General features: G+C 40.7%; 1 protein-coding gene across 1 annotated transcript in view; it reads left to right on the top strand.

Moving 5' to 3' along the window:
* The window catches only part of LOC137665644 (LIM zinc-binding domain-containing Nebulette), a 149406-nt gene that overhangs the window by 84733 nt on the left and 46446 nt on the right, over positions 1-18227 (top strand). Inside the window, exon 3 of the mRNA XM_068404924.1 lies at positions 12475-12559. Within this exon, the coding sequence (XP_068261025.1) occupies positions 12475-12559 (85 nt within the window). The remainder of the gene's footprint in view (positions 1-12474; positions 12560-18227) is intronic.

Raw genomic sequence — 18227 nt, 5'->3', positions numbered from 1 at the left:
ATTTGAAACTTGCACTGGAAAAAAAAACCCTGGAAACTCTTCCAAAGAGGAAATAATTTCTAAATAAATAAAATGTAAAAATGGTACTAATAACAGGTCAAGTTCTTTATTTTTGAGGCTGAAAAAAGGAAATACTGCATGTTTTTTATCAACAGTGAGTTTGTATACACTATTATTTGCCAGTCCTGTTAGAAATGTAAAAGCAGAATGGTGTCTCTGCCCTACTAATTTTGTGATTTTCCACTTGGCAAAAACCTAGCTTTTCTTTTTTTTCTTCTAGCACACGTGTAAACATAACTGTTTAATTTACTTTTTTTGCTGCTACCTTGCAGTTGCTGATGTTGGCACAGTTTTAGAGGACGAATGCTTAACACACTGCAATTACAGTTAAAGACATAGCAATATTAAGACGTTGGAGATGAGTTGTTTCCATCTCCCTTCTGGTTTCCTCACCCAATTTTTTAATAGTGTCCAAATTACTTAAGTTACAAAATCTGAGCTCTGCTTCTATAGTTACTTGCAGAACCAGTCCCTCTAAAGGGAGTAGTTCATAATGTAGATGGCTAAAGCTCTCCAGGATGACATCCATAGCTCCTGAGGAGGTCGGTCAGTTCTGACTCAAGCTCAGTAGACTGATGACTTGGCAGATGCCTTTTGGCTTTTAGAGGTCTTAGATTTCCCATCCTCTTGGTAGCCATCTAAATAGTAGTTTTTGCAAGGTCAAAAAAATGTATGATGTCTTTCTAGCACTTATTTCTCTTCTTTCTTCCAGGCAGATTTTTAGTGTTCCCTTGGTCCTATTTGCAATGTCTTTGAATTATAACTTTGGAATTTAGAAGCACCAATGAATTGTCTAATATAGCTTGACTTTATAGCTTTGAAAAGAAACAAAGAAAAGCATAAAGATTAAAAGCCAGTAAGCTTACACAGAAGAGTTAAGAAGTAGAAAACATGGAAGCTGGGAGCTAGAAGAAAATCTAGTACATATTCAGTTTTCCCAGGTTTTGGGCTTCTAACTAGTTTTCTTCCTTCAGTTGCACTCCAATTTCATTACAACTGTGATCTACAGATATATGTTGTAACAGGTTTTCAATGAATGAATGAGAACTTGGTTTTAGTAGCAAATATTCTTTCAGTCAATACTTTCTTGGAAGATGAAGGCTTAATACAAGCAGTAAGTAGTAGATAATCACTCTTTCTGAATCTCTCATGTCATTGTCATAGATTTTTGACATTAAAAATTTTAGAATGAAAGTTCTATTTTATTTCTTGCATTTGAGAAGGTGGCAGAGAAAAAGGTGTTATTAGGATAGATTCAAGTTTTACTTCTGCTTGTGGATGGACTTAGTATCAGAAAGCCTTACATTTAGATGTTGCATTTAAATCCCCATACTGAGTGCTTCCGATGATTGCCTAGGAGCTTTCGAAGCTGCCTGATCTGGTCTTAAGTATGTGTTTGTGAGATGTGGTTACTGGCAAGATTTTCTCAGCATGACAAAATGAATAGCTGAAATTGGAGTGTTTCTTGAGTATAGTATTTTGACTTTTGTCTTGAGTGCCAGCCATTGGTGTGCTGCAGAGAACATTAATAATATTAATAACAATGCATAGAAAAAATAATACTTTGGGGGTGAAACCATTTTCTTTATGTTCATCAGTTGAGTGGGACTCTTAATTCCATGCAGGAATGCAAAGATTCTTGGATATTCACAAAGTAGCTTTAATTTCTGCTAATAGAAGGAGTTTAGAAAATGTTACCCGACTGGATAGATGTTTCTGCACAGAGAAGACGAAAGTTAGATGTAGAGCCTGTAACTGAACTTGATTTACAATCTGCTTGTCAGGATTTACTGTCACTTAGGGCTGTATGAAGTCCTACACCAAATGGGTTGTAGTGTTTACTGTCCCTACAGTTTTTTTACGCTATTGCAGTACTGAAACGGTATTTTTCCAATATTTCTATGATGAATGTAGTTTTTATCTTATGCCATTTCTTTGTTATGCCATGATATTTAATGTGAATAAATCTTTTGAAATCCACCTTGATTAACATTTAAGGGAGGTCACTTTAGCCTGTCTTAAACTGCTGCCTGGGGAGGCCTTTCATAGAATCGTTCTGGTTGGAAAAGACCTTTAAGATCATCAAGTCCAAATGTCTTTCATGTCTTCATCAGTCATGAGAAAGCTTGACTTGCTGTACAAGCACAGAAAGAGTTGTTCGTTGTAAGTGTGGCAGGTGGAGGTGTAACGCTGCTCTGATGTAATGATGACTTTCTATTAAAAGTACCTTCCTGTGTATGAGGGATAGGGATAAGCTAGATGTGCATAGGAACGTCAGGGAAATAATGTTGATTAAGCTACATCTCTTATAACGATGCAGTTTAATGTAACATGGTCACCATAAGGAAATGACTAAATAAATTACCTATATAGTCTTCATATATAGTCTTCATATATAGTCTACATATATAGTCTACATTTCACTGAATACAAATATATTTTATTACCCGAGGAAGACTTACAGAAATGATTTAAGTATACGTACCTATGATTAGAAATCAGATGATGAAATTACAGTGTTCAGAAGAAAGGAAGCTACAAAACTTTCACCTGTAAACCCGGCAAGATTTGGTAGTCTTGATATGTAAGATGAAATCCCCGGAGTTAGTCATGTATAGAACTATTGGCTTGTGGTAAGCAAAGAAAGCATTTACATGAGTATTTTTTTTTTTGCATAGAAGTTCTTATTACTTGAATATATTCCAGAGTTTCGTGGGGGGTGGGGGGGGAGGGGAACACATTTATATTATAAGTTAGAGCAGAATTTAGAAACTACTTGCATAATTCAGTGTCATGCTGCTTGAGATACTGATCCATTGCTGGTAGAATAATTAATAGGAAAATTTAGGAAATTTGTCAGAAAATTTGCCACTGCCGTGTGCATGAATTACACCCCAGTCAAACCTAGAATTTGAACAAACCTTCACTGTAGAGGTTTGATAAATATCTATACATGTAGCATGTCAGGACTATGATGGAGCAGGCAGACGAAGCATTTAGACCTGTGCAAAACATACTGCTTTTATGGTGTATCTCTGTGTACTCTTGCTGACATTCTTAAAAGAGGACAGCAAGATATTGAAGGGATGAAAACATAAGCCATAGCGGCTACAGGTCATACTACGTGTGTTTTTACTCTGCTAGATCTGCTGCTGTAAATCAGCAAGTGAAGTTAGTGAGAAACTCAGCATCAGTCTGTGTTTTTGCTGCTTGTATTCATGGGCTTTTGTCTCCTGGATATTTTGAAAGAAATAATAATAATCACACCATGTGGAAGAAAAAGAATGTGGAAATATTGAGGCATCAGCCTTTTGTTGTGCCACTGGTGATCACTTTAAAATATTTAAAAGCAAAGTTTTCTTAAATATCTGTGGGGTTTTCTGTGTGTAGGTAATGTATAAACCCAGATGAGCTCTAGGTGAACTCACTGGGTGATATCCTGGGAGCAGTCTAGCAGTGGCAAATGGTGAGGTATGTGTGTATTTTCTCCCTTCTTGATTGGTTTCATGTACTCTTCAACAGATTTTGCTGTTGCAGTCAGATTTTTATTTATCGGTTTGTGTTGCCACAGTTGCCTCCACCTTCCAAGCCTCCCTGAACTTTCTGTGCATCTTTTGTGGGTCTTCCTCCAGCAGTGGCTCTCACTGTTTGATCTGTTGTCAGTGTCAATTAGCGTACTGCTGATGGGTTCCTGCACAGCTCCGGGCTACCCTCTAGTTCTCAGTGTGCTACTGATTCATCTTCTTTCCCCAAGCATTGGCATCTCATAGCTCAGGAATAGGTAAATTATTGAAAGGGTGAGTGCCTGGCCTCGCTGAAAATTCTGGCAGCTCTGATTTTGAGATCCATGGTTGTCACGGTTTAAAGCTGGGCCGGCTATTAAACCTGTGGCAGATGCTCTCTGTTATCCCTCACCCCTCCGCCAAAAGGGAAAGGGAAAAGGGAGAGAGACTTCCGGGTTGGAAAGTTAAAACAGTTTTAATAAACTATAATAATGAAAAAGAGTATAATAATAATATTGGAATAATCAAATATATACAAATATATACAAATATATATACAAAACCAAGATCAAGCTCCCCTGAAGTCAGCCACGTCACCACCGGCACTGCAGGGCAGGCTCCGGGAAGGCCCAGGCTGGGCCTGGCGACGGTCGAGAGCTGGATTCAGGGATGCACGGATCGGGATCGTGGGCAGCAGGAAAACGGACAGAGTCCTCTTTGGACACCGGCCATAGCAGAAAGAGAGCGAGACCCTCATGATCCCCCCTCTTTATACTGAGAATGACGTGTACGGGATGGTATAACTTCGTTGGTCAATTTTGGGTCACCTGCCCTGTCCGCTCCTCCCTGCAGCTGCGACCCCCCTTCGGCTCTTCACTCGTAAGCAGTGAGGAATTTAGCAGTGACCTTGGTTTCTCTAAGAATAAGTACAGCAAGAGCCTTTCTGCATAACATCCCTACCGGTGCCTCAGTGATAACTACAAACTTCGAGCGTTATCAGTCCTGGAAGCAGACACTGTCTGCAAAACATGCAGTTAGTTTCAGAAAGTGCAGTTACTTAGAGGAGACTTAGCTGAAAGTAAAAATCACTGAAAGGAAAATTGGCCTGATTTAGGCCAAACCAGGACAATGGTGCTTGGCTTTTACTCTTTTTGATCTTTTTGCTAAATCCGGATGCCACCTGGCTGAGATGTGTATTATACCAATTCTTTTTATTATATGATAAGTTTCTTAAATATGAACTGTGTCCCCCTTCTGTTGTATTTTTTTCAAATCTTTAAAATGAAAAGGTTTTGACCTGTATTTCTCAAGAAGCAAGATTCACCTGTCTCCTTAACAATGTATCTTTCTGTGTATAATAAATATGAAATCGCAAAAGACAGTTAAAAGGAAATATAAGACATATGAGTATCACCCGAGAGCCGGAGGATTTTTTCATTCCGAAACAATTTCGGGTAGGAAGTGGGAAGACAGCAATCCTTGGCAGTTAGAGCACGCGCCCAGCTGCCTGCGAGAGGCAGTGCTGGTGCTGGCCTGGCAGCACTTGTCCTTCTGTCTTCACTGACCCTGCTCAGAGCAGTTTTCAGGGGAGCTTGTTGAAATAAAAATCTCAGCATGGGAGTATTGCAAATTCAGACATTTATTGGCTGGCTGATATCTGAAAACGTATTTGGAGTAGGTTTCTTGGTCATGTTGATATTGTAAGTACAAAGTAATTTAATGTTGTTACCTTTATGCTTTTTTCCTAAAACTCAGCCAATGCTGGCCACTTGAGGAATGTTAATGCTTTTGGATATAGGATGTGAAAATGTTGGAAATTTACAAGATTTTACTTCTTTTTCAAAACAAATTGGCGTTTTAAATTCTAAAATAAGCTACTGTAGGTTCCAGTTCTTCTATCTAGACCTGTTTTCCACAGCTGCCCCTTCTGCCAGTGATTATATGATTATTATGTAGTCCACTTCTCTGTGCTTTCAGGTGTTCTTCATCATATGACATACATTTGCAGAGCTAACCACTCCACTGTTTTGATACAGTAGCATTTCTGTATGGAATTTCAAATGGTTAAGAGCAGTGAAATTTTATATTAGCATTGGCTACTCATTTTTCACACTGTTGTCTCTGAAATGTTAACATTATTTTCTGCCTTGCTATTTTTCTGTAAATAGCTCATTTTTTCAGCCTCTAGCAGAGGACACTAAGGCACTAACCTGTGTCTTGAGGCCAGATAGAGTCAGAATATTTAATGTGTTCCCTAACCTTAGCTTTTGTAGGGAGCCCCAGATGTGGGTCTCTGTAGACAGGTATCAGGTGCAAGTCTGGTAGCACAATGATGTGCGACGTGTCTGATTGTGTGATACGTGGCCTTTCACTCGTGCCAGGAGCCAGGATGTTATGGCTTACCCCAAGAAGCAGATGGAATATCCTTGTTTGTAACATTTTTTTTCATGGATCTTACTGTTTGCTAAATCTCCTCCAAACCATTACAAACTCATCTCACTAGGGGAATTTTCTCATAAACAGGACCTTGTATTTAGCTAGCACATGGGAGCAACTTTCTCTTTAACTTCAAGAAGTACAGATGCACAAATTAAATATGTGAAAAAGTCCCTTGAACAAGAGAAGAAAAAGATACCAAAGCAAGCTAATTGCAGACAGAGTCTCTATTCTTCATACAGTGGGGTAGATACCAGTAAGCCAAAGAGAGTACCATCTTTGGAGTCGTTTGTGGAGAATTGTGAAATCTTCCTTGTCCACTTCATTGCCTGAGTTCTGCCATACCAAAGCTGTATTATCCACTAGTTACATTATTCCTCCTCCAAAAGACTTCATAATTGCATGCAAATAGGTGATCTTGCACAAAGTTCAAAACAAACCAGAAGACCCAGAGAAATCCCTCCTGGAGCTTCAGAGCAGAAAGCACAACTGAGCAAGAATTTCAAAGCAAGAAGTCAAAGCTGTGGGCAAGACTTCCCTCCTGCTGCTTCTTTCTCTGCTCTTGTGCATCTTGCATGTTTTTCTGTGAATGGCACGTGTCCTGGTTTTGTGGGGATAAAATTTATAGAATCACTTTTCTGTTACATTTAGTTTCAGTTTGTGGCCAACTGTGGTATGGTGATCAAGGCCATTAGCAGTGAGAGCCAGGGCAGCTGACCAATTCCCTTTCTTTGTTGGGGAGGGGAGATAGGGTGATAGAGCAATGGGTTATTGTTTAGCCCTGGGTGCAGGCTGAATGGAGACAGCACAGTTTCAAGGTGAGTGGAAAGCAGTCCCATGCGTCTTCAAGCCTGGTGGTAAGCTGCCAGTGTAAGCACTCCCTGGCTGATCACAACTTAATACCTTGTCACCGTTTTCCAGGGTAAATTATTTCATGTCATGTCTTTTATATGAGAGTTAATTGGAGATCTCCTGTGTTTCTCCTCTGTGTTTTTGTGCTGTTTGTGGGTGTGGGCTCAGATCACAATTAACAGATTGGGCCCTTGCAGGTCCAAGATGGAGCTTCAATACCTGTCCATCAGTTGTGAGCTTGGGTTGCATCCAAGCTGCTGTATCATTATCCACTATTTAATTTCAATTTGAAACTTTTGTGTACACTATACTGAAGTGCTAGTTATAAAAGCATAACTAGCTTTTATAGTTTTTCATAATTCTTGTAAGATTGGTTTAATTTTGTTGTTTTTCAGGGTTTTTTGTGTTTTTTTTTTTGTTCCATTGTTACTGCAACTGAAAATAAGTGGGATTTTTTTTTTAACCTCCTTATCTTTTAGAGTTCACTTTAATTAGAAGAACAGTTATTACAAACAAAAATTTGGAGAGGACAAGTACAGCTTAATGTGGCAGCCAGTGATGGTAATTGGTGTTATGAAAAGATGTGATGGAACTGACCCTCTGCTTAGGAGAATAGTTTTGATTTGTGTGTTTTGTGGCTGTTCTCTGGTTAAAAGATATCACAAATTTTATGTTGCGTGCAATTTACTGAATAGGTGTTCTAAGGGAGAAGTAACCCAACAGACATCTAGTAATTCTGACAAGGGTTATAATTCTGTAACTGTGAACAGCTAATGTTACAGTTAGAAAATACACACACACACGAAAATCTCTTAGTCATATTGTAAATGTTGGGTAAGTCAGAATGAGGTATAAGCAAGTTAATTTCAGTACGTGCTTGAATTTATCTCAGGCTTTGAATCTGACCTTTTTCGAAAGAGGGAAAGCTGAATCTTCATCCCATCATCTCTCAGAATGTGGTTTTTTTTTTCTTTTGCTGGTTTGAAATTGTGGAAAAGCTGATGAAAACCTTACAGCTAAAGAAGTATGTGGGAAAATTTCTATGTTTAGTCGTTGGAAAAACTAGGAAACTTTCAGGTACTTTCCTGAATTCTTGGAGGTTTTGCTGATATTGTTTCCAAATATTGAAAGTGAAGGAGTTTCCTTATAAGGAGCCAGAGATTGAGTTGTGGTTTGAATTATTAATCAAGCTGTGCAGCTGAAGCAGGCAATACAGTAACCCACAGCAGCGACACCATACTGTGTATCCTCATTTGTTCTGGAACTTCTTGTATAGATCTTTATACAGGATTAATCCTAATAGCATTAGTGGGGTAAGACATATTGCTAAGTAGACTTAGACTACCAACAAAGACTTAAACAAAAAAAAATCCTTTGGACGTTGCTATTAAATAGCTGACATGACATCAACCTCTTTAACCAATTCCCGTCTTTTTCTCAGACATCATCTTGGACAAAAGGGAAACTGAGCAACGGATTACCAGGGACCATGATAGTGCTGTCAGACTTTTGAGTTAAAGGCTGTTGCCATCCAGTTACTCATCCTTATTCAGAACATTGTAATGAAATGCAGCATAGCCTTAAACTGATAGTTAAAAAGCAGATTTGATCATTTTAACACTTGTGTTTCAGCCTTCTATTTCAGCCAAAAGTAGCCAATGTTACAATGCATCTTAGCTAGTTTTCAGATAATTTAATATCTTAAATACTGATATTTTTAATGATCCTGAAAACGTACTGTCAGTAAGCTTAAAACAAATGTAGATGCTTAAGGTAGGATTTAAATTTAACACTAGTCTTTTTATGGAAATTCTTGCCTTAAATACATTAAAGTAGAAAGGTTGTATCTAAAACCATGTCTTTCTGGTTTGATGTACCATGTGGGTGGTTTCATAAATCATCTGCAGTTAAACTGACAACCCATAGTAGATTGATCTGCTAATTCAATTTTGCTAAATGATTCTTTTTTTAATCACTGTAATACATTGTGATAAATGGTTAATATGATCAATTTAAAGGCTGATTTAAATTTCAGCAGGTTTTTTCACTTGTCGTGTGTATTGTTTACTTCCATGGTCAGATGTAAATCCTTTTCATTGATATAATCAGTTTACATAATAATTTCAAGCATAATAAAGCAGTACTTGTCAAGGCTAAGCATACCTTTTTTTACTTGAAGTGTGGAGCTACTGCTTCTAAAATAAGTAATGATTGTAGATACATTGGTTCTTAAGTGGTTTGCTCTGACTGTTGAAATACCTGTGAACTTCTGAATACTAATTGTGGAATAAACCATTGCTTTTGCAATGATCAGAAGTAAAAGCTGGTGTATGACGGGGACAAGGTATACGTTCCTATGCCTCAAAATAGAGAGAAGGTTTAATTTGGAAGCCTGGGTTTACAGAGACACGTTCGCTGCTGCTGCTAACAGGGTCCCTGAGGGCTGTGACTGTGACACCTGCCTCAGTATTGTCCACGCATTTCACAAGGGGACTGGGCCAAAAAATGCGTCTGAGCTGACTCCCACTCTGTGGTCTCCCTGTTAAAAGGGATGAGTAGAGGTGATAGGTGTGATCATAGTACCAGGGTCATGGTGTGTAACCACAGTGAAAAACAGTGCTATGAAATTTTATGGGAATGCTTTTGGCATTCAGTATGTGCATAACATCATTTTTGAACTGCATGTGTGGCAGCTGATTTTTTTAGGGGCAGGGATTCTGTCATCTACATGAGTTATCCATGGACATCTCATGGCTGCTATCTGAAAGGCTGCTATTCTGTAAGATGTGCATTATGTACTGTTCATTGCTACAGCCTTCCTTGGATATCGGCAAGCCCTGGCTGTGAGGTGGCTTGTTGCCTTCCCCATCTGTCCATTGCTGCTTTCCAAACAAGGCTTATGACCCTCCTTGTGGCTAGTCTGGCGTTTGTTTTTCTCCTTTATACAGAAGAAGGAAGGCTGAGATAGAAGAGGAGAAATAAAGGAAAAAAAGAAGCCCTTCTGGAGGTATCTGCCTGTCCCAAGGTATTACATTGTGCTGATACCATCTGCTTCATGCAAGAGCTGATTCCAGTTGATGTCCTCTAAGCAAAGCCCAGTTCTGTCTCCCTGTGTGTTGCTGGAGCTGTGGCTAAGCCGTTTGGGTGGCTGGCATTGTCTGGCTGTAAGGCGGGGTGGTGGTGGAGGAGCCCCTGTTTGAAAAGGGAGGAAGACAGGCAGCAGCCTCCTTAGGCGTATGTAACACTCCCTGTGGATTCTGTGGCCAAAGTTACATCTTAGGTGGGACTAGGGAGGACTTGGCTGTAACTACAAAAGAATAGGCTGAAGGGTGTCATGCCTAGAAATTTTTTTTCTAGTTTTCAGTGGCATGAGCTATTTTAGACAAGTGGCTGACATAATGGATAGCAATGTATTTCACCATAAGTTTTTAAACTTCCAGGGGCATTATTCTTCCATCTGCCAGTATCCAACCTGGGATGGCTTTTACTTTGCTATCAGGAAAAACTTCCCTCCATTGAGGTGTTGCATCTTTGCTCTTTCTGTGCAGTTATTAGTAAGACCTTTGAAACCTGAAATCCCCAGGTTGTCCCATATTTCTCCTCTGTTTTCCCTGTGTAGTGACACCATAAATGAGGGGACGTTGCACAGCCTCTTGATGCATCAGTCTGCTCCGTTGTGCTGCCATGTAGATGTCTGGCAATGCAAGATGTTGTGTGATGGGGGGATCAGGCCCATAGCAGAGCGTGGACTGTATGAAATTCAAGCAGCATTTCTCATCAAGTATTACTTTTGCATTTATGAACAGGAAACATTCAGCTTTTGGCTAAAAATCTTCCTTAATTTTTTATAGGTGCTTTTTTTTTTTTGATAAAAGTGAACTTTTTTTTTACTAAAACCATACCCTTCATGGAAATAAAACTTGTAAATGGATGTCCTGGTTTCATGGGGATAAAATTTATAGAATCACTTTTCTGTTACATTTAGTTTCAGTTTGTGGCCAACTGTGGTGTGGTGATCAAGGCCATTAGCAGTGAAAGCCAGGGCAGCTGACCCAGGCTGGCCCACAGGTGTGTTCTGTAACATTAACATCAGGTCACTATAAATGGGAAAGCTGCTGAGGACAGGGGGTGGGGGCTTTTTGGCCTGTTCACTTCTTCTGTCCCTCTTTCTCCTCAACAATTGTGATCCCTGGAGTGACTTGCCACCACTCTGTGGGCTAAGTATAATTTTGTGTGTTTGTATTACCACTGATATTGGTTTCTTTATTTTATTAAATCTGTTTAAATTTAACCCATGAGTCTCCTTCCTTTTCCCAATTTCCTTTCTCTGTTGGGGAAGGGACACTGGGTGAGAGAACAACTGCGTATTGCTGGGCCCTGGTTGTGGGCTAAATGAAGACAACGGAAAATAAAACCTAACAAAATACAGTTTTGAATGAAAATATATATCATCTTTACAAAGCACAGAAATTTTATGAGGAGCTGTACTGACTGAACTAGTTGTTGAAAGAACATATTAGAGATAGCCTGGAGTTTGAACGTGGAAATGTTTAATACTGCATATCCTCAGTCTTCAGACACTTACTCACCGCTTACTCTCTCTGTAGAAATTACGCTGCAAATGTTGTTGTGTCTAAAATGCTATGCCTGTAGTCTTGTACCTCTGAAATGTTAGAGGCACAAATGGGGTGGCTGGCAGACATGGGAAGCTGTCAGTGGTAACTGAAAGCACAAGTACCTCACATGTGTCATAAAGTGAATATTTTGGTTTGAGACTGAAGATGCTGGAAAGTAATTAGTAACAATCAGTTTCCTGATAGTGTTGCTGGCTCATGATAATACATCTATTTTGGAATAGCCTGTTCAGTTTTGTTATTTCCCTCTTTTTGTGGAATTTCCTATAATAGAGCTTTTTGTTTGGCTGTAAAGTTGCAGGATAAATCCATGAAAAAGAATAAATAGTGGTTCTGAAAATGAGTAGGATTTGACTATTGAAGTTGTCTATAAAATGCCAAAGCAAATAGTAGAGACATATTTTAAAGGTGTAAATTTAAAATGAAAAAAAGAGATGCCTGTTAGGTTGCAGTTCTGAGCCACCACAGCCTTTGGTACTGAATATTACAGCACTGTGTTGACACATTTACCATTAAAGCCTTTGACCTTTCTGTACCTAGAATGTACCTGCCTTGATCCTTCTGGTTACTGCACTAATGGATTTAAGATACCATGGTACTCCAGCCATACTCATTGATGCAACTTTTCAGTTTCCATAAAACACTTCTATTTTAAGGCCTTTTAGTTTAGTCTTTATTCAGCACATGACTATACCAAGACAATGCAGTTAAACATAGTTTTGTTCACTCTATTGAAAACGAATTTTGGCTGGTTGGTCTCTGCAGTCAGCGGGCAGGATGAATAGGTGGGATTTAGACTCATTACAGGAACCTGTTCATGTTGTTTCAGCCAGGCATGACTGACACAACATTTTTAGAGTAAACACTTCTGACACAAACCCAGTAAACTATGAAAGTCTTCTGTACACTGTAGGAAAGAGTGCTGGGATGCATTTGACTTTCTAGCATGTGTAAATATTTACTGTTTGGCTTTGTGCTTCTTCTTCTAGACATTACCCAAAGCAGTCCTTCACTACAGTGGCTGATACACCAGAAAATATTCGCCTGAAGCAACAAAGTGAATTGCAAAGTCAGGTAAATCAAACAATTCTTTTGTCCCGTTAATATTAGACTGTCAGTCCACTTCTCTATAGCCTTTCTAAGTAGTATTACTATTTCTTTGTACTGATATGTAGTAGCACTTTAAATTGTAAAAAATATTTGTAGGTTGGTATAACACTGCAGAATTTGGGGGTTTATTTCTGATCTCACTAATACTAGTTACCATACTATTGTAAGTCCATTGACATCACCAAAATCCTTCATTTTCAAGAGTATATGAAATATCTAAGTAGTTTTTAATGTTTGAAATGTTATAGGTCAACACAGTGTTCATTTGCCTTAGACAAACTGTCATTGTTAGCTTGCATCAAACTTAACCATAAAATAGCTGTGTGATTAGCAAACGATTTGTCATTAGCAAACATTTAGAAGCCTTTAATACTTGTTAACAATGAACTGACTAAATGATCAGTTTATGGATCTGTTATGTCCTCTGTGAACTCATATATGGTGGAGTCTGTAAGCCAGTTGTGATAAATGTTATAAATCAAAGCTTATGTAGGTTTATAAGAAATAGATTGAAATTAAAATGTAAAAAGAAAAGGGGAAAAAAAACCAGAAAAAATGTCAATGAAGACTTCTGTGACCCAAACAGTTCTTATTGATATTAATTCCTTAATATCCTGACAACTCCCCTCTTCACTCCCCCAATATCACTTTCCTGTTGTTTGATTTTATGCTACACTGGAAGTTGGCCTGGCTGTGTGAGACAATTGATAATATTTGATTGCATTTTATTTTGTGAAAGTGGTGTTTTTTTTTTTTTTTTTTACTGTTGTACTTTTAGTCTGGATTTAGTTGCAATCTCTCATTATAAGTTGATAATTGTTGTTGTCAATTAATGTAATAAAAACCTGTAGAGGAAAACAGCCAGTAGGTAACAAGAGCTTTCTTGTTTGGAAACCTCTCTGTAGGTTAATGCATAAAACCAAAGGAGTGCTGAAGAGAAATGCTAGCACAGATATTTAGCATGATATAAATTTTTAAAAATTCTTTACCTTTGGCCATTACAGTTATTGATTACAAAACTTAGTGAAATACTTTCATGCTGAGATTCCGCCATCTGGAAAGAGGCGAGTTTGTGGAATATACGTTTCCTCTTGACTTCAGTGGATTTTAGAGTGGAGTTACTTCATCTTCTCATAGTTCAGTGGTTCTGTGTACCATAGTTACCATTCTGTCACAGAGTTAAGAGGAACTTGTAAACTATACTTTTTACAGGTCTGTTTGAAAGTATATAAACCTTGGGTCCACTATTTTTTTAGTGGTTTGATAGAAAATGTTGGGATTCAGGAGAATAATAAAATTTTACTCCTCTTTCTGAGGATAAACCAATCAGTTTTTCACTGGATTGTCTTGTGTATCTGTGCATGTGCCCACATGCACATGCAGATATACAAATCTCAAGCCAAAACTTAAAGCAATCAGGGGTGTGCTTTGCCCATGGCTACCTCTGTCTGCTTATCCCCGGGATATCAGTTACACCATGGGTGAGTTTGCCCTCTGGGACTTTTATAAGAATTCAGCTACATGAGTCTAATTTGGTGACAGATGTCTGGTGATGGGCAGAGTGGAAGAGAAACCAGCTGACTTCCTCATGGAAGTCACCTGCCTCAGGAACCCACGGTGAAAAAAGCTGAGACAAAGATTTCAAATCTTATGCTCACAATTCTGTGCCTTAACTCTCATGTGAATTGTGAGCCTTAATCTAAAAGGCCCTCAGGGAAGCCTCCAAAGCCATTTTTTTAAAGTACTGGCAAAAGACAGATTTTAATGGGACTGATTTCCATAGGCAGGTAGGCTTTAACTGGAGAGCTTGTTTGAAGTTGATGATTAAGAAAAGTATGGATAGGAGGAATCCTCTTTGGGTGTTCAGAGAGAGCAACTCTCCTGTATGAAGTCCAGACAGATCGGAATCTCATTTAGGAAATGTACCTTGTCTTAAAACAGTCTACTTTCTCCATTGTGATAATAATTCTGAGGGACTAGGGGCTGTTGAGAATTGTCAGGGAGGTGGAGGTGTAGAGGTCAACTGATAGGCGTCAGTTTGAGTTAAGACTAACATAGCGAGGACTGAAATAATTTCTGGTTTATGACTGTGTGCTATGCCAATACATGATGGGCTTGGTACATCTCCAGTTTAGCTCACGCGTTCCAAACTTGCCTGTATCAATTGTCTGTCTTGGCTAAATGTTGACTAACCCAAGGAGTGTGGTCTCTTGCTAGAGCCTATAAGAGAAATGGCTTTCCCTAACCTATTTGAAATGTACTGACATGGCACTTTTCAAAATCCATAGCATTAGAACTATTGTTTATCTTAGCAAAGCAGGAGGAATTGGTAAAGGAAACACCATTAAATACTGTATGAGCTAAAAGACACGTGTTTTTGTAAATTTGTTGTTTTGATTTTCATTTAAGCAGCAATTGACAGCATTTTAAGTTGAAGTGCTGGGTCCTCTATCAAGAATCCATTAAGGTCAGCATCAGATGCCAGGCTGTCATGTTGACATATCATGACAAGAGCAAAACAAACAAAACCAAAATACTGTTTTCTGGAGGAGTCAATAGAAAATGGATTGCTCTTTACAACACTTGAAAAATTATGTTGTTAAGAAGTCAAAGGGCAACATTTAAAAGCTTTCCAGAGAACGTTCTCCTTCTATACAATCTTGGACTGTGTTGAAATTGAGGAAGATGGCGAGGATGACAAGGTTGAATGTTTATGGGTGAAGATCAGGGGGAAGGTCGGCAGGGCGGACATTATGGTGGGAGTCTGTTATAGACCACCCAACCAGGATGAGCAGGCGGACGAGGCATTTTACAAGCGGCTGTCAGAAGCCGCCCGGTCGCCGGCCCTTGTACTCGTGGGCAACTTCAACTTGCCGGATGTCTGCTGGAAATACAACATGGCAGAGAGGAAGCAATGTAGGAGGTTCCTAGAATGTGTGGAGGACAACTTCCTCATGCAAGTGGTAAATGAGCCCACTAGAGGAGGGGCCCTGCTTGACCTGTTGTTTGTGAACAGAGAAGGACTAGTGGGAGATGTGAGGGTCGGTGGCCATCTTGGGAGTAGCGACCATGAAATGTTAAAGTTTTCGATAGTGGGGGAAGTAAGGAGGGGCAAGAGTAGAACTTCTGCCTTAGATTTCCGGCGGGCTGACTTTAGCCTGTTTAAGAGGCTGGTGGACCGAGTCCCTTGGGAATTGGTCCTGGAGGGCAAAGGAGTCCAGGAAGGCTGGACATGCTTCAAAAGGGAATTGTTAAATATTCAGGAGCAGGCTGTCCCAGTCTGTAGGAAGGCAAGCCGTCGGGGAAAAAGACCGGCCTGGTTAAACAGGGAACTTAGACTAGAACTTAAGGAAAAAAAGAGAGCCTACTTGCTCTGGAAGAAGGGTCGGGTAACTTGGGAGGTCTATAGGGACGTGGCCAGGTCATGTAGGGAGAAGATTAGAAGGGCCAAAGCTCAATTAGAGCTCGATTTGGCTGCTACAGTCAAAGACAACAAAAAAAGCTTTTACAAATATATCAACAGGAAAAGGAGGGTCAAGGAGAGCCTCCACCACTTGTTGAATGAGGAGGGTAGTGTAGTGTCAGGGGATGAGGAAAAGGCAGAGGTGCTCAATGCCTTCTTTGCCTCGGTCTTTAATGTCAAGATCGGTTGTCCTCAGGAGACTCGGCCCCCAGAGCCTGAAATTAGGGACGGGGGGCTGTGTGAACCTCCCATGATCCAGGAGGAGACGGTTAGTGACCTGCTGTGCCAGCTGGACACCCACAAGGCTATGGGCCCGGATGGGATTCACCCCAGAGTAAAGAAGGAACTGGCAAATGAACTTGCCAAACCACTCTCGATTATCTGCCGGCAGTCCTGGTTAACTGGAGAAGTTCCAGTTGACTGGAAATTAGCAAACGTAACGCCCATCTACAAGAAGGGTCGGAAGGACGATCCAGGGAACTATAGGCCTGTCAGCCTGACCTCGGTGCCAGGCAAGGTGATGGAACAGATCATCCTGAGTGCCATTACACGGCCCATGCAGGACAATCGGGGCATCGGGGCCAGCCAACATGGATTCATGAAAGGCAGGTCCTGCTTGACCAACCTGGTCTCCTTCTATGACCAAGTGACCCGCTTAGTAGATGAGGGCAGGGCTGTGGATGTAGTCTATCTAGACTTCAGTAAGGCATTCGACACTGTCTCCCACAGCATCCTCCTAGACAAACTGGCTGCCCGGGGCTTGGATGGGTGGACTCTTAAATGGGTTAAAAACTGGCTGGATGGCCAAGCCCAGAGAGTGGTGGTGAATGGGGCAAAGTCCAGCTGGTGGCCGGTCACTAGCGGTGTTCCCCAGGGCTCAGTTCTGGAGCCGGTGCTGTTCAATATCTTTATAGATGATCTAGACGTAGGGACTGAGTGCACCCTCAGTAAATTTGCAGATGACACCAAGCTGTGTGGGAGTGTCGATCTGCTGGAGGGTAGGAAGGCCCTACAGAGGGATTTGGACAGGTTAGATAGATGGGCCGAGACCAATGGCATGAGGTTCAACAAGAACAAGTGCCGGGTCTTACACTTCGGCCACAACAACCCCATGCCGCTCTACAGGCTGGGGGAAGAGTGGTTAGAAAGCGGCCCGACGGAAAGAGACCTGGGGGGTGCTGATCGACAGCCGGCTAAACATGAGCCAGCAGTGTGCCCAGGTGGCCAAGAAGGCCAATGGCATCCTGGCCTCTATTAGGAATAGTGTAGCCAGCCGGTCTAGGGAAGTGATCGTCCCTCTCTACTCGGCACTGGTGAGGCCGCATCTTGAGTACTGTGTTCAGTTCTGGGCCCCGCACTTCAAGAAAGATGTTGATGTGTTGGAGCGAGTCCAGAGGAGGGTGACCAAGCTGGTGAAGGGTCTGGAGGGTCTGACCTACGAGGAACGGCTGAGGGAGCTGGGGTTGTTTAGCCTGGAGAAGAGGAGGCTCCGAGGTGACCTTATTGCAGTCTACAACTACCTGAAGGGAGGGTGTAGTGAAGTGGGAGTCAGCCTCTTCTCCCAGGCAACTAGCAATAGGACAAGAGGGCACAGCCTCAAGCCTCTCCAGGGAAGGTTCAGGTTGGACATCAGGAAGAATTTCTTTTCAGAAGGTTATTAGACATTGGAATGGGCTGCCCAGGGAGGTGGTGGAGTCACCATGTCTGGATGTGTTTAAGAAAAGACTGGACATGGCACTTAGTGCCATGGTCTAGTTGACAGGGTGGTGTAAGGGCAACGGTTGGACTCGATGATCCCTGAGGTCTCTTCCAACCTGGTTGATTCTGTGTGATTCTGTGTGATTCTGTGTAATTTCAGGGCTTTTCCCTCCTTTATCCTTTTGCTTCCATGGGCTTTCATTTAGCTCTGTAGTTTGAAGGAGACACAAATGCATTATAGGAGAGGTGTAAGTTTGATTTCCCATTCTGGAGAACTTCCCAGTTCGGCGTGCCTCCTGATGGAAGAAAAATGAGTTTTAAGGTCGTTCATCCTCTAAATAAAGAGTATAGATAGGGATCCAGTGTCTCTAACAAGATTTTTCTTTATGCCTCACTGATGAAAAATCCGTCTTTACTTTGTTGGGGGTTATTACATTCTCTTACTCCATAGCATACAATGGATACTTTCCA

This window comes from Nyctibius grandis, chromosome 7, assembly GCF_013368605.1.
Source record: "Nyctibius grandis isolate bNycGra1 chromosome 7, bNycGra1.pri, whole genome shotgun sequence".
Taxonomy (NCBI): Eukaryota; Metazoa; Chordata; class Aves; order Nyctibiiformes; family Nyctibiidae; genus Nyctibius; species Nyctibius grandis.
The sequence above is the reverse complement of the archived record's forward strand: the minus strand, read 5'-3'. Positions and strand labels throughout refer to the sequence as shown.